We start from the raw sequence: 27,932 nt of genomic DNA, 5'->3' as shown, positions 1-27,932 counted from the left end.
TTTTAATATTTACTTTTCATGCAACTGTATTTCCACACTGCCATTCAGTTCACAATACTTCAGTTCATAATACATAATACTTTGTCAGGGACCCTGACAGAGAACCAGATTTCCTCTAGAAAATGTTTTGTTATTCCTGGTCAACAACAGCTAACAACTGGATCTCGGTGACAAAGGCACTCCCATAACCAGTGCTGCAGAAGACATTGGGTGATGACCCACGTCACCTGTGATAACCACGTAATCCAAAGAGTTACCTGATACATTACTGAGACTACTTTCTATCTAAAGTAAGCAGTGATACATGCAGTTTATAGACACACTAATCAACTTATTATTATCTTCTTCTAGCTTACTTATTTGGCTTTTCTTGAGACAAAAATTTTGTTCAAGGATAGAGGCCGAGGTATCTTGGCCCTAAAACCAGATCTAATCAAGTCAGTAGCTAACCAGAAATACTAGCTCTTTTTAATAGCTAGATTTGAATCCAGAACATGTTTCGATGTATTGTATATCAAAGCATTAAATGTATGTAACTCCTAAAATATAGATGTGTTTTCTGCAGATTTAGTTACCTTTCAATTTGCATTCAAAATCAGCTTGACCTAAGCTGAAATAAAGACATTCAGTCTTTATAGTTTTCTTAGGTAAATAAGTAAAAAGACATGTGAGAGTGCATTAAGTACCTAACTCAACTTTAACTGCAACTAAAACTGCTGATTCAAAAATCAGTGTGGCCCAAAGGGTACGGCACTCAAAACACAACCCATTAAAACCGCCTGACTTGGACAAGACTTTAAACTAGGGCTAAGCAATCAGACTAATTATCCTAAGGCTGTAGTTAAAAGTCTCAAGCCTCGATGTTGAAGCTAACACAGATCCAACATGACGAATTATGGCACTGTCCCCTCAGAACAATGACCAATTCCTTGACAAGAAGGCATCAAGCTCAAAGGTCTCTGCCACACTCCTTGCAGCCCCAACATGGTCCTGCATGAAGAAGCTTTCAAGGACTTTGGGCCTTTCTCAATGTTATGAAATAAAACTAAGCATGCCAAAATCTGAATGATGTCATGGCAATCTCATAAGTGGATTATATTAATCATTTATCAGCAAGGGAAGATAATTCTTGAGCGAGAGCAGAACCCTGAGTTCATCTCTACTTACCACTCTGAAGCAAAAGGTACAATAGATGTGGGTATCAAATACACATGAAGTTTGTGGAAAGAGAATGTAAAATGTCCACTGAAAATGCAATGGAATTACAAAACTACAAAAGACTGGTTTTACACTGACTCTTTTATTTAATACAACTTTCTATCACCTTGCCACAAAGTTACTGGGAGATATTTTCTTAATTAGGTAGAAGATATTTGTAAACTTCTGGATGTTATTTTTCTCCATTTTGATCATCTTAAGAATCCAATTAAAAAAAAAAAATCAGGTCACTAGATAAGTTCATATAGCAAATACACCCATATTTCAGCCCCTTCCTGGGTGGAATAACTGTGGAAAGATGGACTCAAAACCCAGCTAACACCCGCCAGGAGCTACTCGCCGTTTCCCTCACACAGGAGATGCTCTTCTCCCCCTCACTCCCGTCACGGCCGCGGCAGAGCGAGCAGCTCTCTGCATAGATGCTCGGCCAGCCGAGGAGGAGAGCAGGTCAGAGGAAGGCTTGCCTCCAGCAGCCGTGCCCCATCCCGCCAGGGTGCTCAGCAAAACCCTCCACACACTCCTGTGTTTGAAACCCACAAGAGGTGCAGTGCTTCGGCTTCAGAGCTTCATGCTTTAGTTAAGCCAAGAGCTACAAACGGGGCATGTGCAGCCCTCGCCATAGCCACCTGATTTGAGCAGAGCTTAGATCAGATGGCATTTAGGGATCCTTTCCAACTCAAGTTACTCTGTGGTTGTAAAAAAGCTGGTGTGAGAAAGCTGTTAAGGAAAGAGAAGGAAAAAAATCCTCAGCTCTACACACACATCACACAAAACGTACCAATTTCCTCTCCCAACAGTGGAAACTAATACCCTCACAAAATTCACCTGAGACAGCCAATATACAGAAAACTACTGGTTTTGTCTGTTCTTTGGATCTGAAGAGAGTTAGTTAAAGCATTTTGCTTATGTTAGCGTGAGGAAGATCTAGAGCAAGAGCTTTTACCCTCTGCTTCCTTCCCCTTGCTCTGGCAGGAGCTTTTTTAAATATTACTCTTAGTTGTTTTAAAAATGTTTTTCTAATTTAAATGTATTTAGTCTAAAGAAGAGTTATATTTAAGATTTACAAAGCACCAAGATTTCAAACACGATCAAAGTCCCACCACAACAGACACTATGTAAATACATGGTAACAGCAACACTGTCAGCAAGAACTGCAACTCATGTATCAATAATAAATTTTTTGAAATCCACAAATCCTAAGCATATATTAGGGGAAAAAAGGTCGTAGCCATGTATGTTTTAAATCTGCCATTATGTTTTGATTTTTTTCCCTCTTCCTTCTGTTTAAAAATACCTTATTCTACACAGCCCCCAAGCTCTTGACCACCCAAATACCCACCAATTTTGAGCAAAATATGTTTCTTGTCAAAAAAAAATTCTGAATGACCACCAGAAGAGGAATGATCAGAAACCTTTTCTCTTAAGTACAAAAATTAAAATAATTGCAGAGAACTATTTATCTAAATCAGAGGCCACCAAACCTGTATCTCCTATGCATCAGACCAGTACCTCAACCACATACACAGAAAGGCTGTTCTTCCCCTGACATACGTCCTCAGCATGGAAAAAATAAAGCAACAGTGAGTTAATGTAGAATAGTTGCTCAATCATCTTGCCAGCAGATGGCCAAGTTTTGTAGACTCTACAGCTCCCCCCTCCTGGTGTTTCCCTGATCTGTGCTCATCTTTTAGAGCTGGAAGTTTGAATATCAAATTCATCAGGGATGCTCTTGATGCACAGAAAGGGTGCCACAGAGGTTCAGAAGAGTTTAATTAGTTGAAATAAGAAATAATCACAGAAAGGATTCAGCCCAAATTCCAAGGATGTGCTGCTCATCTGTCACATTCACCCACAGACTTTTAATGAAATCTCTCATTCCCTACTCTCACATTTTCCTCAGATGGGTGATAAGGTGGTCATCTTCTTAGGAAGAGTAATTTTTATTGAAGTGCTCATTAAAAAGAAAGCAGCAAGTGATGCTTGATCACTGGTTTATGAGCAAGATTTGACAGACCAAATAGATACTCCAAGAACATATTGGACAGCATGGGGGGGAGGGTACACATCTAAAACAGAAAATAAATTTAAACACTCTAAATCTTTTTAAATGTTCTGAAATAAATGGCTAAATGTTACAGAACGTCTCCTCCTCCTTTTGCCAGGCAATGGGAAAAACAGAGCGTCCCAGTGTGGTCTACCTCACCTAGACTATTTTCTGGTTTAAATACTCCTAATCCATTTCTTTCACTAGTTTCCTTGATGATGTACAAAACCCCATTGCTTACCCACAAGCAGTTGCTTATATGGGCTTGTTGGATGATGGAAACTTTTCCCAGGAAGTACTTGCAATTAGACAGAACACAGCACAGGAAACACCTTGCAGGACACGATCCTGTAAGGACAACACAACGGATCAGGTGGGATGCCACTTTCCCAGCAGCATCTCCCTGTTAGCTCCTTGGAAACAGATTTGCATTCCCACTCCCACTCCTCCTCCCATGTCAAGATGGACCCTCTCCAGTAGAAAGGGTCTAGTGGAAAAATACCATCCTATGGGTCTAGAGTATCCTCAGCTCAGTCGTCTGCCATCCACAGCTGTAACATACCCATTATGCTGCTCCTGTATTTATTTCTTCAGAATTAGGGCAGGTATTAACATCCCTATTTGCCCGCATATGTGAAAGCAGCAAATAAAGATGTTCCCTTAGGCCCCTTCAGTAAAGCAACGAACACACGGGTTTTTTAGAAGAACACGGTCTCATGTAGCAGAAACAGAAAAACACTACCACACTGCTCTGAGCAGCTGCCTTACCAAATCAGTCAATACTATGAAGCAAAAACAATCAATCTGTTTTTCAGAAACCTTTAACCCCTATACAGCATGTATTACATGCAATTTATTAGAAATAAATGAGCAGAAGGTCGTTTGCTAGATCTCTTATCAAGCAGAAATCTTCATCTTTTGTGAAACCAGAAAAATACATTTAAAAATGCACTACTGGAACATCAAGACTTGACTTAAACCTACACTAACAGGATCTTGTTCAAAGTTAAGCTTCAGTTAATCAAGCTGCAATGCCTGTGGACAACATGTATCAAATTATTTGAAGTACCTCTAATTTTTCTTTTCTTTATTATTTTTTTGAGCATAAGATTAAAGGTCTTTGTCTTCTAATTCATAATCTCATTTCAATCCAGAACAGCTATGATCAACAGCTGACAATTCATGTGCCAAAGGAAAATTGCTGAATCTGGTCTGAGGTATCTAGAGCCCATGAAGATGCACGTTAAAAGTTTTAGCTCTCTGTTTGATTTCTCCTTCATTTTGTCTATTTGATGACTCTGAAGTTTATTTTATATACTTTTTTTTTTTTTTTAATGTGTTCACTGAATTTTGATACTAAACCTGAACTCACATACATGCAGTAACACCACAGAACCATGTAATGTGTATTTTCCCAGCCACCTTTTCTGGATTTATTATTTGTTTTCCCTGATTTTGCTTGTCATAAACACTATCTCACACTGAGACAACCTACAACCAAACAACAAAATCACTGTAAATGACTACCCACATTGGCCTATTAAATATACAAAATAAGCAGCTGAAGAGGAGATGACATTTCTTTGCACCCGCATGTCTTTCATGTCACCTGTAGCACCAGTACCCACTGCTTATAGAAAGAAAAGGTTAACTACGTTTCAAAGATGCACATAATCCTCCAGTGGAAGGCTTTCTAAATTTAAGAACAGAAGGATTGTATATGATAGTGGCTTAAAATGGTACCAAAGAAGTCAGAAGCCAATTCCTGGTTCAATTAAAATCCATTCTGATCTCATAAGAAAAGAATTTAGGTTTCCGGTTAGTGTTGCTTATCAGACAGAAGACACAAACTTTAGCCTCAAAGTTAGTAGCCCCTGATTTCACAACATTATGGAGCCTTTATATCCACATAAAGTAAACAAGATTGTCAGGCTTATCTCCAAAAGTCCACACCCACTTTCCCTACCCCACAAGAATAAGGGTATGATGGACTACACCAAGATTTTCACCTTTGGCATCCACCACACCACCACATCCAGCATCACAAAATTTCTTCCAAAGCATTACTCCCTGTGGTTTAAACACATGAAGACAGTTCTAACAAATAAAAAAAACTGGGAATGCATTTACACTCTTTCAAATACATAAGAAATTGAAAACTAATCAAAAACAAATGATTGAGAATTAAATTATTAACTCAAGAAATTGTGACAAGGATTTTATATTGCTTAACCAAAAAGAGTTGAACTAAAAAGCTTTGGTGCCTCTTCAACACAGCAAAACTATCTTTTCTATCTACCTAGAGGTACCAAATCACCTTCCCAGCTTTCTTACTTTTTACAACAAAAGAGATAATCTGTGAATACCTTTATTTTAATGGCCTTCCAAAAGGCTGGCCTTGCATCTGTTAGAAGACAGCACAGCAGCCAGAAAATTTGCTGTTTTAAGTGAGGACAATGCATTAATGTAAGATAAAAGTATCAATTCAAGCTACAACTAGAAGCATCCAAGAAAACTTAGACCAATGAATTATACGATTCATACTACACAGCCAACCTCAAACTGCCATTACTTTGTAGAAATCAGTCTGGCCTAAAAGCTCATAAATCTCTCAATCTCAGATCACATTTTCCAATGGAGGCAAGCTGTCTTTCACTCGGGTTTACATTTCGCTCATTAGATAGCCACAATGCCCATCCCAAGGTGCATTAGAATGCTACATTTTCTGCTTTTGTAGAGTTTCCCGTGGTCTTCCATTATTATGGAACCGGACGCTTCATTTTTCAGTATAAATACACACAAAAGCACAGAATTCAGCGGTAACTGTCCTCCTTCACGACCAAACAGCATTTTCTGGGCAGTCTTCCCTTCCCCTTCTCGCCTCCCTCCCCCTGCATTAGAGCAAAAGATAAACATGCACCTCACTTCTGGTTATCTGCATACCACTAAAATGTAGCACCCAGAGAACAAACACATTCTATGTCACTGTCAGTGTGTGCGAAAATCAGCCATCACGTGCTGGTTCCTGCCACGGGCTGCAAAGGCAGGTGCAGCCAGTCCAGATTTTAACAGCAATGCAGCAGAATCTGGAGAACTGTGACTGGAATATTTTCCAGGGCAAGTTGGTCGGGACCCCATGGGCCACGGTCGCAGAGCAGATGCAAAATTGCAGCCGCCTGGGCGTACTCTTACCTGCTGGCGTAACATGATGCATGTTATAGGCAAGAAAAATGCTACATGCCCGATCTGCCCTACACCCACATTAGCTCACTGTTAATATATGCAGAGTCAGGCAAACATCTCTGCCTTCTAGTTCCTCAGCAGCTACAAAAACAGCCGGATCCGCAAAACCCTCTCTACAGCAAACTGCAATTCCACAGCCCGAAAAATCCACAACGGGGGAAAGCAAAAAGATGTTGCAGTTTTCCAGCCTAGGCCCAAGATCCCGTCTCTCTCAAAGGATGATAGATTCATAGATGATGGCAATAAAACAAGTCTTGGTAATTTGCTCCTACTAACAGTGATCTTTCCAGAAAGCAGATGTAGCACATATGGCTGCACTGGCCACGACTGTGATTTAGGCAATCGTTGTATCAAACTGCTTTTCCGGAAAGAAAAGACCAAGACGCCTTCCCTTTCCTGAAACCGGTACGTGATGGAGGCAGATGTCACCTCCCCCCCCCAGCCCAGGGATGGAGAGCTGAGCAGGCAACTCGCGGCACCCCACGGCGGGGATGGTCAGATCCAGGCCCCGCTGGGTTCCCCTCCGGAACGCGGGACGCGGCCAGCGAGCCCGGCAGCACCTCCGGCAGGAGAGGGCTTTGCTCCCCGTCCTGCCGCCACCGCGGCCGCTCGATCGCCGACTGCAAAATCTCCACATCTCCTCCCCTCCCCCCCCGCTCCGTATTTCTCCTTTTCACCACAGAAAAGATGCGCTGGGGAGGGGGTGGGGGGTGGTGTAACAAAATAATTAAAAATCAAGAAATCGAAACCCGCAAACCAGCGCACTAAGGGTATGCACGGCTCCCCCTAATATTATTCCTCGCCTATCCCACCAACATTAAATAAAATAATTAAACGGGCAACACACGCGCCAGCACGAAGCTGCCCGCCGGGGGCTGGCGCCGAGGCCGCTCCCCGCCGCCCGGGGCAGGTGCGGAGCCGCCCCTCGGGCCGGGCGATGGGTGCACACCAGCCCCCCCCCCCCCCCCCCCCTCCCGGAGCGCCGCAGCCCCCGGCGCCGGGAGCGGGCCGGCCGCGCCCCCCCCCCCCCCGCCCGGGCCCGCCGGCCTCCCACCCCCCCCCACCCCCACCAGACAGACGGGCCCGGACCCCGAATCCCGCCCCCGGCCCCTCCGCACCTGGTGCGGGTCCGCGCCGCCTCCTCAGCAGGCAGGGCTGCTCCGGCGCGGGGGGCAGCGAGCCGCTCCTCCCGCCGCCACCATCTTCCTCCCGCCGCCAGCGCCGCCCGGGCCCGGCCCCTCCTGCCGCGCCGCGTCAGCGCGCCCGCCCTCCCGCTCCCGCCGCCCGGCGACCTCCGCCCCGCAGGCCGCGGCCCCGGCGCGCTGAGGGGCGGCCTGGGGGGGGCGGGGTGGCGGGGGAGGTAGCGGATCGTCTCCTCCCCTCCCGCCGCCGAGGGACGCTGCCTCTCGGGTCGGCGGTGCGAGGCTCGGCGCCCTCTGACACGCCTGGGCCGTAGGGAGCCGCGGGTCGCCCCGGGAGAGGGGAGCCGGCTCCCACCGGGCGTGAGGGTGAGCGGGGGGGACGGGGACGACGAACCCGCGGCAGGGCGGCCGCTTCGGAGCTGCCGGGCGGCCCTGGGCGTCCTCCGCAGCTGCGGAGACCCCGGCGCTGCACCCCTGTGCCCGCAGCCTCTGCGGGGCCTGATCTCCCCCGCCACAAAGTTCTGAACCAGCGCCCCTTTCGAGGGCTGGTGACTCCCGCGTTCGCATTTATAAACACAGTGTTAGTCCCTCCGTCGCACCCGTAGACCCGGCTATAATAGCTGTTGTACCTGCTCCTCGAAGCTGCGGCTCCCCGTACTTTGCTGCCTCAGTGATTTCACACGTATGAACAACATCCTAAATTCCTCAAGATAGCATCTGCTATTTTATGGCGTTTAAATCAATATGACTGGACAGCCATCACCAAATACCAGAAGAAATGCACTGTTCGGTGTTTTTTTTTGTTTGTTTGTTTGGGTTTTTTTTTGTTTGTTTGTTTGGGTTTTTTTTTGTTTGTCCGTTTTGTTTTGTTTTTGTTTTTGTTTTTTTTTTTTTTTTTTTTTCCCACAGCGAGATTGATACCTAAACACTTTTCCACTTAAAAAGGGGTAGGAGATTCTAAGATGCCCAACAACTAACGCAAAATTTGCAGTCTAAATTGGTACATGTTGACAGTATTGTGAAGAGAATGTGGTGAACATCTGTGAAGCGTTTAGGCATATGCCACCACAAACCATCATAAGTATTCCATACATATAAAGGCTTGTAATTAATTACTATAACAAGGTTCTAGTCTGGAATATAATTCTGGTTTTTTTCCCTTCCAAAAACATATTAGAAAGAGCATTTCTGATTCTTGGTAAAAAGGTAGCCTATTCCCTTATTATGATATGGTTCAGCTACTCTGTAAGCACAGCTGTACTTTTGTATCCTAGCCAAAATACTGCGGTACTCTGCATAGGAAGGCTCTGAAAATGAGAGTGTGAAAAAAATACATTTTTTTTTAAAAAAAAAAAAGGAAGAAGAAAATATGAGTGACTTGTGACTTTTGCTGCTTAGATAACGGCTGCCAAAATACTTTAAGACATTGCAACACTTCTCTTTTTTCCCCTCCTTTGCTAATAGTTTTTATTCATCAGCGTTTTTCTCTCCTATCCTGGAGACATCTTCCAACCTGATGACTTTTGTATCAAAAATAACAATACCTGGAACAGATCTTTGTTCTCTTCTTTTTCTCTATGGCCTGGATACATGGTCCTGGTGTGGCCCCAGGTTACCACAGTTTAGGGTGTATAGAGTGCACATGAGAAACTTCCAAAGCTATTGATTCTTGGGTAGTTACATTAGGTAAGACACTTCACTTGTGATTAAGTTCCATCTTCTGTCCTTCCTCTTAAAATAATGAAGCTGTTAGGCTGAGCATGATCTAAGTCTGCCCTGCTTTAAGACGGAAATTTGACTAGATGATCTCTAGAGGTCCCTCCTGACCTACCTTATTCTGTTGCATTCTGACAACTTCAAACGACTAATAATAGCAGTCTTCATGACTGCTAAACTGTATCCAAGAAAAGTTCCATATCCTAAATGCATTTTTCTTCCAGAGCCCCGCTTTACCCTGTTTCACAGCACATCATGACAGGTCTTCCTGCGCACAAGTTGTCTGTGAACCTGAAGAGATGCTACTGCTAATGCAACAGTATTACTACACTCCATTAGCACAGACCTTCAGGCTCCTAAAGGTTTTCAATCTGATCATAATTATTTAGTAATTTTTTTTCTCTTTCAATTTTTGCAATTAAAATGCTGAAAATTGCGGTCTGTTTGTTTTCCAGGTAAAGCTTTATGCAACACGCTTTTGTTTTAGCTCTTTCTGAAAACGTAGAAACAATTTTGAGTTTTGTAAAACCACACATAAAATTAACTTCCTAGACTAGTGTAAACTGCCCTTTTAAAACTGACCAGTTCACATTTAAATACAGTAAATAAAACCTGACTGAAAAAGCACCAAGACTCATTTGTAGCACTTATAAAATGAAGTAACGTTGTGGATGACTATACAATCTGCTGGATGTTAAATGATAACCTTGTGAGGGTGACAGCTTTGTAAATCATTGTGGTAATCTGTAACAAATGCAAATCAGCCAGCTTCTGGCATATTCAGACACTTTCTATCTAAATAGTGCTGTTTATACTGAACCAATTTTTCTGCATATAGTTTTGTTGGGTTTTCCCCCGCTCCTGTATTTCAATTTTAAGACAAGCATTTGCATCATCCCATATGTCAATGGCTTTCAAGACATGGTGACACCCCCCCCCCCCCCCCCCCCCCGGTGACCAAGACACACTTACTTTAGGGGAAAATGGGTGTAAACAGGCCTTTCTTCCCCCAGGTCCTGAACCAGCTGAGACCAGCCCCACTGCCTCACGTACAGGCTGTGGTTACGCTTGCTGCTCAGCACTGCTGGGAAGGTAGGAAGGCAGAAGGAAGTTGCCAGTTTTTAGAGAGCCCTCGTTCCCCTCGGTTCCTGTGTACATACAGAGCTCCTCTGGGCTTCATGGACAGAGTCATACGGTGTTTCTAAATCTGCTCTACAGCAGCACAGTCCGCCTTTGTTCTTGTAATATTTTAGAGTCATTTGGCACAAGCTGCTGTGTGAGTATCGGCAAAGCATCTATCCCATGGGGAAGAGCCTGGCCCAGGTTTCATGCAGACATCTCGTTAGCTGGGCCTGGATATTTCAAAGGGGAAGAAGTTACACTGAAGTCTTCTCTTTTCAGGGAAAAAAAATATGCTCTGTAAAGTACATTATTCAGCACGTCTACGTTCCATCTCTATTTATACACCCATTAGCTAAAAGCCTTGGTTATGGCAACTTGGACACTTTTTACTACATTAGCCTACTAATCTAGTCAGCTTGAATGTATTTTCAGGAATTGGACACTGCGATGATCTTAGGTCTGTGACTTCTTACTTCTGGTCTTGGGCCAAAGGTAAAACAGCTCTCGCAGGCTGAAAAGATCAGTGCAAGCTTGATGTAGTTTTAAGGTCAGATAGCTCAGGATCCACAGGGAACAGAAACGAATGCTTTTAGCAGTCTGAAAACTTGGGAGTACAGATTTCATGTGTTAAAAAGCATTAATCTCTGACTCTAGTGGTGTGTGAATTATCTGTTGCTAGAAGTGTCAGCTGTTTCAGAGGTGCTTGCGGGTACTGAAGTAGGTGGCTGTCAGAAATGGAAATATTTTCAAATTCTGATACTGGACCAATGAACTGAAGGAAGTCAGTTTTATGAATAAAATCTCCTTGACTCAACCAGTTTATCTTCTTGATTAGCTTGATCTGAAATAACCAAGTCAGGAGTACAAAGTCAGATCTATGTTTTTCAAGCCTAGAAGTCACCAGTATTGTCAACAATTGTGACTTCCCATACAACGTACCTGTAAAACATCACTGTGTTTCTGCATTCAGTCTGTAACTCAGCAGCAGCACAACAAACATTTAGGTTCCACAGGCACTTTCCTTCATATAGTGATTTCCCATGTCAGGGAATGACAGCTTAACGTATTTTCAGGTGCTCCAGCACACTAGACAAAGTGCACAAGCGGGACGCCTGGTGTTTTCTTTATCACTTGAATAGGTATAGTTGTTAAAGTAGTACTGGAAGATCTCAAAGGCTTTATTCTGCCAGTGCCTCTTCTCCCTTGTCATTGATTATATCTTACAACACACCAGCAAGATAGCCTCTAATCAACTGGGATTCAGCACCCCTTGAAGTCTCCTAGTGCTGTTTCATTGCTCCCAAAATGTTCAATGCAGATTTCTACATCATCTCATTGGCCAAGCTTTGGAATAGTCATCCCATATATTAGAACAGAAAATTTCACTTCTGTTGGGTTGCAGTTACTGTAGCCTGCCCACCCACAGCCTCTAAAAACAAGTTGTCCCTTTTCTAATGTTACAACAATCTGAGGGCACAGTATATCACTAGTTAAATTTTGAAGCATTTACTTTGCCTGAGGGGTCATATACTAAATATTTAACTTTATGATTTCAATCATAAAGAATGCAGCCTCCTCTATGAAGAGGTCTTAAATAGACAGATGGCAAGGAGAAAGCTCTTAAGGATATAATAATGTAGAACTACCATGCCCCTTCAGAATACTAGGCAATAGACTTAATCACAAAATAAATAAAATCCCAAAGATATAGAAAAGTTCTGAAAGCTTGAGGTATAATAAAAAGGAAAAATAGTCAGGAATCAGATGTACAGATAATATCATGATATGTGGTATTATCTGAGGAATTCAGCAACACCACACTGAAGTAGGCAATTTTGAAAGTTTCAAAATATGCTAAAGGAGTATAATCTACTTGAAGATCACTGTCAATTTAATATCCCCTTTTTTACGCACTGTAGAGAATTTTGCTTCACTCTTCCCCTTCACTAGTGAATCACTTTTTCATACTGTTTGTACAGTTTTTTGAGACATATACATAGATAAACAATAAAGCTGACTGGTCCTTCATATAGAACTGTTGAATAACCCCAAACCATGTATTTTTCTAAAAATCTGTAACAGTTAAGATAATTTGAGAAAACCTCCTCTGTATTATAGATTATAATATACATTCAGACTATGACATGAGCAGTCTATGACTTTTAATGACCACAGTGATGGAAAAGAAAATGTATTTTCCAGGTATAACGGTCAGAGGAAGTATTTGTGTAGCGAGTATAAAGCACCTTACTTTGTAATCAGATTGAAGAATTTATCTGTGTAAAATATCTGGCTTCATACTGCTTTGGCTTTTTTTTCGCAGAGCAGCCTTGAACAGAACGTGATATTTGCCAAAGCCAATGAATTCATAAATTGTATCTTGCACTTAGTAGAGCCAACAGGGATTTTTCATATTTTTCACTGAGTTGCACAATAGAATCTCTAGCAAAATTTACACATCAGGAACCTCTCAGAAGGAATAAAATAAATTAATTATTCCATCTGGCCTTGTAGTTTTACCCTGATAGGTTACAGGAGCCAGCATGTGCAAACAGTGGGAAAGGGAGCATGGTGAGACTGGAGAAGACTGACTGGATTTACCTTACCCTACATTTCTCAGCTACCTCCATCGGTGGGATTCTGAGGGGCTGACCTGTTGGCAGCATCCTGGTTGTTTGCAGCTGCCTGAACAAAGAGCGAAGGTCTGAGACTCCTGGTGACAACCACAGGCATTGCCACTGTCTCCCTGTGGCTGGATGGTACGAAGGCATGTTTCAGGCAAGAGATGAGAAATGAGGTGCTGCTGAAAATTACTTCTCTTTGACCTCAACAAAAACTGCTGAGACATAAGTATTTTCCTTCTAAATATCTTTTGTGTTCATATTAGCAAGGACATTTCAACATCACTTATATTTGACTTCTCATTCTCCAGGTCTTTCTTTTCAGACTTGAATTATTTCCCCAGCAATCGCCGTCAGTACACTGCCAAAGTGCACCAAATAGCTCCACTGCAGATTTTATACGTTAACTTACCTGCTTGTGAAACCTACATAGTGGATGGGACAATTCAATGCTACCTTGCTCTTCCCCATCTAAGACCTAGCAGCAGATGGAGACAGGACATTGTCAATCTACCCAAATGACCTTCTCTAACAGTGACTCTGCAGAGTCCCAACCTGTGGTCCAGATTCACCTATACAGGGAAAAGAAGCTGAGACACCTTCCGGACTGTGTGTCTTCTAGCAGTGCAATTGAGGTGATAGCTTCACCTCTATTTTGTCTTTCCATCACAGCACAGTTTCTGAGGTGTCTCTCGGAGAGGGACATGAGCAAGTTTAAAACCTACTTTGGAGAAGGCAGCAATGGCATGTGGTTTGCAAGGCTGAAGGAAGGGTAGGACTTGGCAAGGTCAGTGCCTGTTCCATCTGTTGGTGGGGCAGGCAAAGCCCCTTGCCAAAGGCACCTGCAAGGAGCACATGCAGTAAGGAGTGCTTGCTCTACAGAATACAAAAAACCCCAAGTGACTCCATCACTAATCGCGTGGCTGGATTTTTTTCTTGATGGGGGATTTTTTGTCACTTCAGCAACAAGTCAAATGGTGGTCTGGTTCCTGGAGCAGGGTACTTCTAACACTGCATATGATGCCACAGAAAGCAGTCATCACAGCATCAGCCCAACTGCTTGGTAAAACCAGGCTAGAATTCGGCTCAGCTCCAGTTTTTCTATCTATAGCCTCCTGCTTTCAGTTTCAGGTTTTAAATTAATGTCTTGGCACCAGTATCCTTCCTGATAGCTTTGGAATTAGACTTCAGCAAGCGGGAAGAACCTTGGCTAAGACATTTCCATTGGTAGCCCCAAGGAATCCAAGAGAGAACAAAAGGAGATACTCCCAGTGAAGGATCCCCAGAGGCATAAATTCCCTCCTGTCAGCAATCTACTGGATCCAGCAGATCACTTGCACTGGGGGCTTTCAGAACATGCTGCAAGTCTTATTTTTTCCAGGTGAAGCTCGTGAGAGATATCAGGTGTGATCTTTACCGTTTCTTCTTTGAAGCATGTAAATGTCACAGTGGTAGCTATCCCGTACAAAAAACATATCACATTATACCAGACCTGCTGTTTGAGCACTATGCAACTATTTACATCTTAGGCCTCACCACACAGGACTGGAAGTGCTCCTTTAAATGCTGTTTGAAAGAGAAGCATCAGTGAAACCAATCTTTTTTTTTTTTTTTCATTTTAAAATAGGCACTAATTGTATGTGATCGCTTTTCAAGTGTCAGTCTCATGATACTGTGTGATACCTAGGTCTTGCTGATCAGAGAAGTGTAATGTAAGTCTGAGAGAGTCAGTGTCTTGTCCGGAGCTCAGTGAATATGTAAAAAACAAAACAAAAAAAAAAAAAAAAAAAAATCAACACTCCAAATCAATGAGGAAGTCATCCAGGTGGGGATCTGCATTCAGACCCCAGGAGCAAATATAAAAATAAACAAGTAAACAGTTTTTACTGAACTATGAAGCAATCGAAATATACAAGAGGTAGCAAACCCAACACAAGAGAAGTGGTCACAGAAGTAGTAAGGAACAGTTGGGGGCTTAATGACAAGTAGAGTTGGATAATAAAGCCTTGTGGAAAATTGAAAGAATCTTCATGTTCTCCGAGAACTGAGAAGGAACAGACTAAATAAAAAACCAATGGTCTGTCTAGACTTGTGTTTACGCTTATATTTTGCATTCATTCAAATGATAAGAGCTATTAATGTATCTTAAGTCTGTTATAGCACATTTAAAGTGATGGTGAAGCATAGAGATATATCAGCTTCCAAATACTGGGTTGCTCTGTATGCTGAAAATGGAGCATCCTCCTTGTCAAAGTAAATTAGCCCAGGAGGAGGCCTGCTTGTTTTGATCAAGTTCAGATATGTCTGTTATGTTCAGTATAGAAAGATCTTTTTGTACCCTCCATTGGGAAAAGCTTCACTTAACGGGAGACTATGCATAAACGCAAGTCACCAAATGGTAGGTGGCAGCTACAAATAAGATGTAAAGTCCAGTAGATTTGAAGGATTATGTATTTCATGCACAGTTCCTCTCCACTGACATTTTTTCCTCTTGCAAAGTAGGATTGCTGAGTCAGGTTTAGGGATGACTTATTTGGAAGGGTGAAAAAGCCAAGGTTTTCAACTTCCCCGAAAACAGGCAAACTTGTTTGTGCAAGGGTATGTAGAAGGAGGGAGCCTCTGTTTCCTTAAGGGCATCTGGTCAAGGACCTTTTTGACACAGAAGGGGATCGATAATAAGCAAAGGGGGAAGCCATAAACAAGAACACACAGATGCACAAACCCAACAGATAAACTAACACAGACAGAGGCAAGAAACAGACCTCATCAGTCACACTAATCGATGGGCTATTGAGAAACCACAGGCAAATCAGAAAGTTACAACCGATAGGGATGAAAACCCGAGGGGGTTGGTGGAGCTGTGCAGACTGATGCAGGAGTGGGGATGGGGAGGAACAAGGCAGTCGTAGACAGCAAGGGGTACAAAAGGGGTCTGTCACCTGCAAAATGAGTCCGGACACTACATTGTAAGGACAGCAGTTATGCACGGAGAGGAAGGTTCCTATTTCCCTTTTCCTCAGCAAAAGCCATATTGCTCTTCAGTGGCGAAGCCACCCCGAGGAAGAAATTAAGGGCATCAGATTATCAGTGGCTACTAAATTTTCATGGCTCCACTGATTTGTTTGTAGCTCCGATTAATCTCCCTGGCTAAAACCAGTCATCTCCCATACAGCCAAACACGTATACACAGATATGCTAACCTGAAATGACACTATAGAACTGGCATGCCTTAAAGTTTTACTTTACTTCATGCCTGTATGTGATAAAGATGTATGCTTTTAGCTTTAGGATGGATAATGACAGTAAACAGCTGGACTGATCTTTCTCTTCCTGCCTTCTATTTGACTCCATTTGGTAATCACCAATTGCCATGGAAACCACAAAGTGCACCTTCAATGGTGTAACTTTTTCCAATCAGATGGAGCTGCCAGGCAGATTAATACTTCTGCTTAAACAAGCAAGCTCATCTGGAGAAAGCAAGACCTCTGAAACCCCATGGGTTCTGCAGTTACAAATCTTTGTTACCTACTTTGTCTTTTGAGCTGTAAGCCACCGGGAAAGGTTACTTTGGCAAAAGAAATACTGATACTACAAGGCATGTCATAGTTGAGAATATATACAAGAGAAATAAAAAAAGCTGTCCCCATAGTAAACCAGAAAACTTCTCTTGTGAACACTCCACTTCAAATGTTGAAACATGCTTGCCCTCAAAAGGCTGCCTTCTTGCCTTAGACACAGCTTTGCTAGATCGTCAACGTGTCTGCGTGTCAGATACATCTCATGTAGGTAATGGTAGGACTCAGCCAAATGTCAAAACTGTTTCCGTCGTGCTTTTTTATTCACGCCGTGCCCCACCACCCTACCCCTCTCTGCTGAGATATTTCTTGGCATAACATTTCCACTTACTTCCCTTTTTAACGTCTTTACCAGGTATTGCAGAAAAGTAGTTCTCAAAGATGCTTCAGGTGTCCAACTACAAAGGAAGCAGGAAGCGGTGGATCCCTGACTTGCTTTTCAGAGCAACCCCCGACAGACTGCAAGGGAACAGCCAGATGCTTCATACCTCTGAAAAACCAGAAAATGCCACCACTGCCTTCTGGCATCCAGCAAAGGAAACCCAGATGTCTTCATATGCTTATTAGCAGCTGGGGAACATTTACATTTATTGGAACTGGACAACAGTGGAAGATTTGAAGCCCTATATCAGAGAACAAATAAATATTACAAAGTGCAAGTGGAAGACAATGACACACCACGTTTTTCATTTCTTTTCATACGTGTTGTTAGCCCATTATTTTGCATGTGTATCTGATGAACAAGATATCAGGATGACAAGAAAATCCAAGAAACATTTAAGTAAATTTGAGAATTATTGGACCTACGATTCCAGTTGTGCACTGTAAAATATCTAATACACACAAATGTCTAAGTTTATCTGAAGAATTTTTACATATGCTGTTACACTGAAATATCCTAATGTAGCCATTGTTTAGATAAAAAAAACCCAAGCCCAACCACATATTCTGTTAATAACTCAATATTCTTTTATATCAATATTTATTAATTTAATACATTTTAAAACATTTATTTAAATTGTATGAACCTCAGATTTATTTGGATAACAGCCTGGAATGAAATCTCTTTAGAGAGATATTAAATGCCCCGATATACAAGGACTGGAAGCAAATTTACTGCAGCGTTAACTCAAGTCTGTGAAAGACATCTTAACATGTGAGTCAGTTTTGATAAACAATTACCAATTTTGTATAAATGAAAGCACAAAACTATACATGAAGTAGAATGCTATTTGAGGAGCTTAACTGCACATATAAAACCTTGGCACTGTGGATCCAGGTGTTAATGCATATGCATTCGCCTAATTAGAAAGTTTACAAAAACTATGAGCATACCTCAAGCATCTTTTCATCCAGTTCAGATTACCGGTCACCAGAGGTCACCATTATTTCTTCAGGTAGTCTCATAAAATTTATACAGCAAAATTTATGTTCTAAAGGCAATCAACTGGGATCAAAGTACCATGCTTCTAGATTATATCCCTCTTTAATATGAATCAAATAAAGTGTATTTTTTGAATGTAAGAGGGCAGTTACCTGCTTTTAAGATCTGTGAAATGTTTTCCCTTCAACTGTAACAGCACAGAAATTGTATGAACCCTGGAAAGACTGGCATAAACTATTCTAGTTGATTTCAGATTTTAAAAAAGGCAAGCACATCACTGAACAACATGCTGAAACTTAAAGAAGTTACAGAAGCATGAGCATCCTTCAGCTGTCCCAAGTTTTGCAACTCTAGACAGTACAGCCAGCTGTCTGTTGCCAGAAAGAAATTTCATACTTGGAAGAGCTGCTGTTCATCTCCATGCTTTCATAAACTAAGTTTGAACAAAAGATGTAGGAATGCATATGAAAAACTCTTAACTGTTGATGTTTAAATAGACCAAAAATAAGTCTGCTACCATCACCTAAATTCACTAGAGAAGCTGCAGTTCCTGTTAAGAGAGGCTTATCACTGAAAAGAGACTAGCAATAATTGGGAAGATATCTGTTGGTAAACAATGAAAATGGAGTCCAAGGTAAATATGTTGTCACAGAAAACAGTTTTTTTTAGGAGATTAAAAGTTTATTTAAAAACTGCCAACATTTAACAAAAAGGATTTTACACTATTTTCCATTTTCTACAGAAATACAGTAACGTACAGCTGTGCTTAGTTCATTCTGTCACTAATACATATAAAACCAATTCTGCTGATAAGTGGAAAAAAAAAAAAAAAGAATCTATTTACCAACCACCACCACCACTAAAATTGTACCTGTAAATTTTGGAAGACATCTGCATAGAATAGTTAGGACTGTAGGGGTGGTTATTTTTTTTTTTTCCTCTTGTATTACTAGGACATGTAAAAATTTAATTAACATGCAACATAAAATATTTGAGATGAACAAGGTAAAACTCAGTGTGCACAACTGGAAAGCAGTGCTAGGATGTCCTCCTACGTTTCTAACTAGACAACAGAAAACTGAGTGTTTTACATGGTGGAATTTCAACTTCCCTTCACAGCAAAACTAGATTTATAACCATGAATATCTATACTTGGCTAGGTTCCACTGAAGATGGATTAAAGGTCTGGGAAAATTATCTACTACTAGAGATGTTCTACAATTATTTGTTGTTATCAAATCAACATTAAGTAGATGCTTTTTAAAAAGGAAATTAGCTGTTACCTAGTTATAAGCATTTGTGAGACGACAGGGAGACAAACGTGCAGGTTATTGTTGCACCATAAATGTATATAGCACACTTGGAGAACAGCGACACTTAAGCCATTAACTGTTTGTTAAGACTTTCTCCCTTCAATATTGCATCGGTTATCACATGGCACTTAAAAGCTTACCATTTGTGCCTAAATATCTTGCATAAAACTCAAGGCGTTGATCTATATGCTATCGATATGCAATACTTCTCAAACTAATGTGTTAACCTGGTTGCACACAGGTATATTGTATGAAACTTTTTTCCACTACGAAAGAGGAAAAAAACAAGAAAAAAGTGAATGTGGTATGAAAGGAAGCGAAAAGGAAGCTTTCTTAGCTATTGATACCCTGTAGTGCCCATATTTCTCTCTAGATGCCCGTTTACACCTATAAAATCCCACAACCTTAACAGATTCTCCTCAACCACAGTGCTAATGAATATCCACTACCTTAACTGCCCTTTTTCCTTGAAGCCATAAATACGACCATTTGCGAAAGACAGAGACTTAAAAACCCACCACACGAAATATGTCGGAGCTGCCATGTAGTGGCCGATATCCTCTGCAGCGTCATCTGACCCTACGTCAGTGAAGTCAGTGGGAATCTGTCACTCATTTTAACAGATGTAAAAATCAAGCACTCAGATCTGAAATGAACTAATGACCAGATCCTGCAAATTATTTCCGCACAAGGACCCTGGAGGGTTTATTACTTGCTCATACTAAGCTTTCTGATTTAATGAACCTCCAAATTACGTAAACCAAGATTGTAAATATCGACTCAGGACCTCCTCATATATTCTTCCTACCTTCTGTCCTAGCAGCGAGTAAGGGAAAATGAAAAAAACCCACACCTGTATGAGCAGAACATGTCCTTGCTTTTTAAGCTTTACATTTAAGATGAAAAACACTATTTTCAGTAATGCCCTGTGATTTCAGATACCCATTTGAGAACATCTGGAATTAATCACATTGTCTAGGAAGAAAGAGGAATGATGCTAGCATTTTTTCAGTAAAATCGAGCCCTTTAAGGAGAGCTCTCAAATCCAATAACTGAAAATCAGAAAGCATTCAAAATTATGAGTAAGTCTGAAAATATGTTTTTAATGTGATTTGTTTTTATATAAGGAACACGAGAAAAACATTGAAAATAAATTACCAAAAAGACTACTTGTTGCTCACATTCAAACACCAATTTCAGTTGCTAGTTTGTGTCTGACATACTTTTCCCAGTCTGCTGTGCTGCTAAAGCACTTCATCCATAATATGCCTATCTGTTCTTTCCTGGAGGACTCCTGAAAGATAACCCCCAGGTAGGACACCGGTAGAGCACTTCCCAGTTCTCCCAGCTTGCATGACCTTACAAACTCTTTCACCATCTCAAACAGTCCCTACAAGCACTTGGAATAAACTCCACTAATGATTTGGTTTGTGTATGCACATGTTTGCCCAAGCATCACGAAAGCAAGGCAGACTAATCCAGAGAGGGGAAGCAAGAGATCTCACTGCCTTCAGCAAAAGCCCTGACACAGGCAATGATCCCCATAGATTCATATTTAGGATAGGTCTTCCACGTAAGAGTTCTGTTCACAGACCACCAGTGTTATAAAAAATCGCCATACGTGGGAGATTTTTGCCTTTTTCGCAGGACATAAATACAGTTCTGCCATCCATCTACGCATACACGCACACTTATTGTGGGAACATATAGATAATTTTCACAGATAAGCTCTCTACTGATGACAGAAAGAAACCAATCTCCCTCTGAAAGGAATTCATCCTAGACCAGTGAAAAACTAAACCTAATGCTTTACATTCACTATCCTGTAGAACACTGGTAATTTATCAGATTAGTTTCCAGTGTCTTACTGTCCTATCCTCATTTTAGTCTTTCTGCTGCAAAATTTACCATTTATCTAATTTATCTGTATTGGAAATCTATGTAAAATTTACAATAGTCACAACTGTGTATCTGTGAATTTTTCATAGAAAAAAAAATTGCAAAAATATGATGAAGACAACTGTATTTCCCCCTAATATGAAAGCTGTGAAAATTAAATATTTTCTTCATGTATGTTGATAAAATAAACATTTTTCCTCCATAGAATAGTACTTCGACGGACAAAATTAGTGTTATGGGGCTCACTTGAATACTGTAGTGCTGTCACTACCTTGGATCTTAGCACTACTTAAAAACATTTAAGACATCTACTATTTCTATTACATGAAATTAAAGATGACATTCTCAAGCACACTTTTCAAGACGACGACTCAGTTTTAAATGGAGCCATTTCAAAAAAGAAAAACTGAAACAAAAGGGACTGAACACAGTAGGTATAAATATATTGTATCTTGCAAAAACAGGTTCTGGTACCTTGTGTATCTTTTATGTGATTTTTCAGTAAACGGTAATATTCATTTAAAAAAAAAAAAAAAACATTTATCTACTTGTTCTACACAGCCATTCAGGAAATCTTATCGTATTAATGAGGTACCAATTTAATAAATTTATTCACAATGAACATACAAGAATACCTCATGCAAGAAAAGTTCTTTGTTTCACCATAGTCATATTCTGTTTAGAAAAGTGTCCCATGAAGAAAACACGCACCTCACTGTGGGTTCTTTCCACCTCCATCTATACAGTAGGATTAACAGCAGGTTCTAGATGGTACAGATAAAGATGCTTAATAAACTAGACTTCAGTTAAGGGTTCTGCTCTTCAGAATAGTTGTACTGTACACAGGTGTCTACCAGCTATCAAGAACTAAAAGCTTTTGCAATTCTAGTATTCAGACTCCCAACAAAAGTGTTCCTCTTTTAAAAAACTAAGGTACACAGTGCGTCAACACAGATACTGTAAAAAGCTTCCCCATCATTAACAACATATGTCTTTGTGACATACTGAATATCCTACTGAGTAGTACTAAGGAACTCAGAGAAGAAACCCAGCAACTGTCAGCAGCTTCCTGCAAGACTGCAATAGAAATTTAATATACAGAAGAACAACATGATGCAGATGAGATGGTTAGGTCTAGTGTGAATCATTAGGTACAGCATTAGCTTGTGGGTAGATATAAAACACTATGCTAGACAAAAAAAAAAAAAAGCCAGTTATTACCTGTTTAGTATTTATGTTTGTTTGGTTGTTTTTTTTTATTTTTCCATCAATAACTATAAACTGTAAAAATGTATGCTAATTCACTACAATAGACTATGCCCTGAGAAGTAACATTACACACTAAGTAAAAGCCACTAGAAACTGTCAGTTCTGTAATTTAAAAGCATAAACTATTTCAAAGGAATTTCTTGGAAGCACATTTCCTCCATTTTGCAGCAGCACATTGCTCCTTCAGAGGAAAAGACTAATGAAAGTTTATGCTAAATCTAGTTTTCCCAACTTTAACCACAAGATTTATTTTTTCTCCTTTCTCCTTCAAACTCTCCTGGGGAAACTAGATGGCTTCATAGCTAAAGCTCGTGCTTTGCACCTCTCAAAGAGGATGTAGACCTAGCATGAGGTTCTGAAAAAATTGAGCCTGATGAATTCCACTCAAGGACATCAATCAGAGCGCTTTTTGGGAGGTAGTCAGAGTTATCTAAACACGGAATGAGGCCACCTCACCAACGCTTTGCTACATTCTTCTTTGCTGGTTGGAAGAACAGACAATGTGTTGGGAAGGAAACACCTCTGAGCACATGGGGGAAAATAAAAAGAAGGAAAATAATCTTAGACAGGGACACTGAACTTGCTTTGAAACTAACCTGAATGTTAAGTGCATCTAAGAATAGGTGAGTTACCCTCTTTTCTTATACCTGACATTAATAAAACAGTAAGAAATAATTGTAAAGACCTCTCATCACCAAATGACTACAGGACAAACATGCATTTAAAAGTCACATCTACATTTCACTTCACTGCTGCTTTTTCCAAAATTGCTCTACAAGATACAACTAAGTAGTTCTGGGTCTTCTTCCCCACACTGCAACAATTCACTTCCTACTGAAAAACTGAAGAACATTCTTCCCTTCCAGAAGGCAAAACAAAACTAAGCAATCAACCTTGTCCAAAAATTCAATCATCAAGTCTGAAGACTCACCACTTTATATAATACAATGAACAAAATGTGACTACGAGAGTCATTTGTTACTCTGAAAAAGTATGCTTGATGACTATGGGTATGCAGACAAACCTTTCCAAAACCCTCTGTTTCTGTTTGTCAATATTATACAGTACTGTTTTGAAAAGTCATGAATTATCTACTTAGGAGAAAACTCACTCCTGTCCATAAAGACTAGCTACACATTCTAATTAAGTAGCACTAATAAAAAATCTGGAAATGCCAGGAATTGATTGTAAGACAGAATCTAAGTTTTCTCATTATATTGCCACTTTGCTTATTTGTCTTAAAACAAATTCTGTATAAGGTAATTAATCAAACAGTATAAACTGACAATTTACTCTTCCCCTTTTTAAGTGACATAAGGATTTGATTGTATAAAGAACATGTAAGAAGTCAACAAAACACTGATACGTAGGCATGAGTGGATTAACAAATATTAATCAGAGCAGTTACAGCAATGCATTCCAGTAACTTCATGTTTGTTATTGTAGCTATCTTCAATGCTGCATGTATTGCTCCAGTGACTGTACACACAAGATAAACCAAATGCCAGTGAAATAACAGTTAATGTATTTAGCAGCAGAGAATTCAACCCCTTAAAAATGTGATTCCTTCTATTCTAGTTTCTGGAGTTTCAAATCACATTTGTTCCTCAAAACCCTTTGTTTCTAGTACAAAGACATTTCTACAAAGACTAATCCAGTGAACAAAAGAATTTCCATCAATTCAAATGACACATACTACAGCAGAAGATAAAATCAGTAAGGATGCTGAACTTTATATAAAGATGTTTACGGATGTACAAAGTTTGATTTTATAGCTGAAGGAACTTCAGATAGTGAAAGCCTTGCATTCTGCAGCTTCTGTTGGACATCTTCTCTGCAAGAATTTTGACTACATTACAAATCTCTGACCTCTGAAGCACAAAACTACTGAAACACATCACTTAAAGCAGCTGTACTAGGTAACCTTTACGCATGTCAATTACTAATGGCCTGAAGTCAATTTTTTTTTTTTCAAGTGGTGCCCAAATGGGACTCAGCAGTAATACCAAATGATTTCACAGGTATGTTCCAAAGATTATAGTTCCAAAACATCATATAGTTGTGAGCTTAATGCAATTCATTGGAAGTATGTCTGCAACCATTTAATGTAAGAGGCTTCAGGACACCGACAGCTTGAAGTAATTTAGTTATATATTTTCTTCTTTCATATAACTTATATTGTTACCGTGAAAATAATCGAAGTTCTGTTTTGACAGTTTATGGTTTGCATTTCTTTCTAAGGGGAAGATATGACTTGTTTCAATTTCACTTTTTTGTCTAGTTCTGTGTGGCAGAGACTGGTCTGCAAACATTTCTAAATGTAACTATTCTCACTGGATTAAAAAAAAAAAAAAGGGAGAGTATTTCCATCAGGTGTAGGCTTTAAAAACCCACACTTATGAGTTGTATTTCAGCCATTGGTGGTGTGTATAAGTAACAAAAATATCAGCACCATCTCTAGTCAGAGCTCTCAGAACATTTTCCAAGTATGAATATACAATGCAACTCTGTTCAATTATATAGGACCAAATCTTGTCTTCATACAAGCATGCATAACTCGTGCTGACATGAACAGGAACTGCATACACGTATACGAAGGCAGCTGTTTGATCTCAATTGTTTATGAGGGAAAGATTGTCAAATTCAATAGCACAGTACTTCCACAATATAGCACTAAGAAAGCCAGTTATGACTCCAGATTACAGCCAGGAAGACATATATAACGGGTTTCAAGACAGATTCTATTACAAGTCTTTTCCTCTAAGAAACTCAATCATTCCAGTGCAAGAAGAGAGCATTTCTTCCCTTCCACAGTTAAAGTAGTATTTATTAGCATGTTCCCACTTCCCAGTCTGCTCCTGCCACTAATATTTTTTTATGAACAGGTCATTTTTGCCAACATAAACAGAACAAACAACTACATTACTAAGTAATCTAGGACCAAGAGTATTGTAATTGCCAGCTGACTTCACACTTCCCAGGTTCATATTAGTCATGGGTTAGATATTGTTAATCAAACTGACCCAGGCTACTACACATGCTTTAATATATCTTTCACACTCAAAAACCATCAGGTCCTCTGGGACGGGTAAAAGTTTATCTTCTAGTTAAGTTCTTAAATTCAGACTCAGGTTTGTACATGAACCTACCCATTTGTCAGCAGTCCTACAGACAACATCTTCTGACGGAATTATCCTCTCAAGCCTTTCCCACATCTCCTTCATACATTGATTATATTCTTCTGCAACTAAAACCATCAACCAAGACAGCATCCCAGAGCACCTCAAAATAAATGGCCATGTAATACGTCCATAGATCTACACAGGCAAGTGTGGATGCCCACTGAGAGAAAGCTCTGCCATGGAGTTGCTCCAGCCTAGTTCAATCTCATCTAGGTACTGTAAACAGAAGAGTGTACATTTAGAAATGTCTCTGTTAGCTACTCTGTGCCTGAAATTAGTTATGAACATACTCTCTTAGACCAGAGGTGGTCTATTTTCATTCTGAAATGCAAGAGTAACCCCCAACCACCAAATTAATTAGAACTGTTGGACTTCCACATGTCTCGAGTGTCTTTTTTCTTTCCCAGTGACACCTTTTGAGCAGGGTACCCATGTTTTTTTCTCTCATTGTTGCTCTCTCTGCCCAACAGAAACAGCAGCTTGAAACTTATCACAGTCAGGAGGCACTTTGGGCAGGAGAAATATATAGCAATTTTGGCAAAGACTAGCTGGAAAAATCTCATCCCCTCAATGAATAATCTGTTTGAAACAGAGGTTATGTTGCCATCGTACAAATTTCCACACTGTACAGTGTTTCTCCCCTGGGTCTTTGGACCAGTACAATTTCATTATTGTAAAAAAATCCCTTATATAGACAAGTTCTAAGGAAATTACAATATAAACTATTCATGTTTAGTTTCACTGGAAACAAAATCGAAATGTGTTTCAAATTCCCTTAAATTTTACAGTTATGTAAACAGAGATGTATGGTTGGAGAAGTGCTCTTAAGAAAGAGTCAAAAGAAAAACATCAAAGACTGAAGTTCTGAAAAAGAACAAAACTGAAGAGATAGCTCCCTCCTGCTGTTTTGTTTTGTTTGGTTGTTTTTTTAATGATATAGTCTCAATGACCAGTCAGAAGAATTACTTTATATTCCATCATCTATTGGACTTGTATGGTGGTCTTGGTTAAGTACAAGTTACCAACGTGTGTTTTAGCAGGCTGAGATTCTGTAGTGTACACGATACATTCAGAAATGTGTATCAAGTGTCATTAATTCTGGATTGTTGAAATAAATAAATAAATAAATACCAAGTAGGAAATTAAGGTAGAGTTGTCTCTTCTAAGAAAAGTATTTCCAAGTATAGCTCTGACTGTGAGTGTGAATGTGTGTTTGAACTATCTTCTGTCACATTTTCCTATCTCTGCTTTTCAGGTTCCTATCAAACTCATGTGACAACTAATAAGCAAACAAAACCCCGGTTCCAACAGGAAAAGGCATGGCTCCAATACTGTTACTGGAGCCTTGAGAAAGAAACACTGCAGTCCAGTGTTCTACCAAAGGTTGCTAATACAAAAGTAATAGCAGTCACTGAATATAGTCTGAATACAATAAGGTATTAGCAAAATGCCACAATGGTAAAGAGGAACAACCTGGAAACAGGTTTAGTTGATACTGACAGATCCTCCTATTCTTTTTCCAGACACTGTTTCAAAAATGTTTCAGACTTTTTTTTTTTTTCCAATAGCCAAATGATCCAGCATCCACCTTAATGCAGAAGAAAATGGCATGGTAGGAAGCTGACACAGAGTGATTTCTTAAAAAGATTAAACTGCATTTGCTTAATAAAAAGGTATACCAGTTCCTTAATAAATAAAGTGATAGACTTCTACTCTGAATATGAACTGTAGGACAGACCATTAAAAGAGTGAGAAACACATGGTTAGCTAACACTTGCAACCAAGACATGCATTTGTGTCTGAAAAGAGAATATTGCACTAAAAGAAGAACCCTGGAGGCTTTAAACCCTTTCTTCATTGACCTAAAAAAGTAACTAACCATTTTCTATAAGCAGTAGCACACCTGGCTTGGTCTGCATCCCTACAAGTTGATAATACATTATCAATGAACTGGTATTCCATTTCTGGACCAAGAGAGTCCTGCATAGGAGCACGCTTCAGGCGTTTTGTTTCTTGGGTATAACCTTGTTTGCTGCTGGATTCATTCAAACCATCAACATCCATAGCTTGTGCCATATGACTTGTCGCAGGACTGTGGAGAGAATTATTCAGAGTTTCATCACTGCTGTCCACAGATGGTACCACCGCACTCAGAAGAGGAAGTTTGTTGCTGAGGTGGTGCAGAAGGTAGAACACACGCCTTC

At 40.3% G+C, this 27,932-nt stretch overlaps 2 protein-coding genes across 4 annotated transcripts in view; both read right to left on the bottom strand.

The window, feature by feature from the left end:
* The window catches only part of APBA1 (amyloid beta precursor protein binding family A member 1), a 110,635-nt gene extending 102,901 nt beyond the window's left edge, over positions 1–7,734 (bottom strand). The window contains exons 1-2 of one of the 2 annotated variants that reach the window (XM_042787730.1): positions 7,624–7,734; positions 3,504–3,610 (exon numbers count right to left, since the gene is read on the bottom strand). The gene's annotated coding sequence lies outside the window, so the exon portion shown is untranslated. The remainder of the gene's footprint in view (positions 1–3,503; positions 3,611–7,623) is intronic. The other variant, XM_042787729.1, reaches the window with a different exon arrangement.
* A 9,507-nt stretch (positions 7,735–17,241) lies between these two features.
* The window catches only part of PTAR1 (protein prenyltransferase alpha subunit repeat containing 1), a 44,147-nt gene continuing 33,456 nt past the window's right edge, over positions 17,242–27,932 (bottom strand). For both annotated transcript variants that reach the window (XM_042787597.1, XM_042787598.1), the window contains one exon: positions 17,242–27,931. In XM_042787597.1, the coding sequence (XP_042643531.1) occupies positions 27,583–27,931 (349 nt within the window). In that variant the 3' untranslated portion in view covers positions 17,242–27,582. The remainder of the gene's footprint in view (position 27,932) is intronic.

The sequence above is a fragment of the Tyto alba genome, unplaced genomic scaffold, assembly GCF_018691265.1.
Source record: "Tyto alba isolate M040663 unplaced genomic scaffold, T.alba_DEE_v4.0 Super-Scaffold_13, whole genome shotgun sequence".
NCBI classification, from domain to species: Eukaryota; Metazoa; Chordata; class Aves; order Strigiformes; family Tytonidae; genus Tyto; species Tyto alba.
Note: the sequence above shows the minus strand (reverse complement) of the source record. Positions and strands in the feature narration are given on the sequence as shown.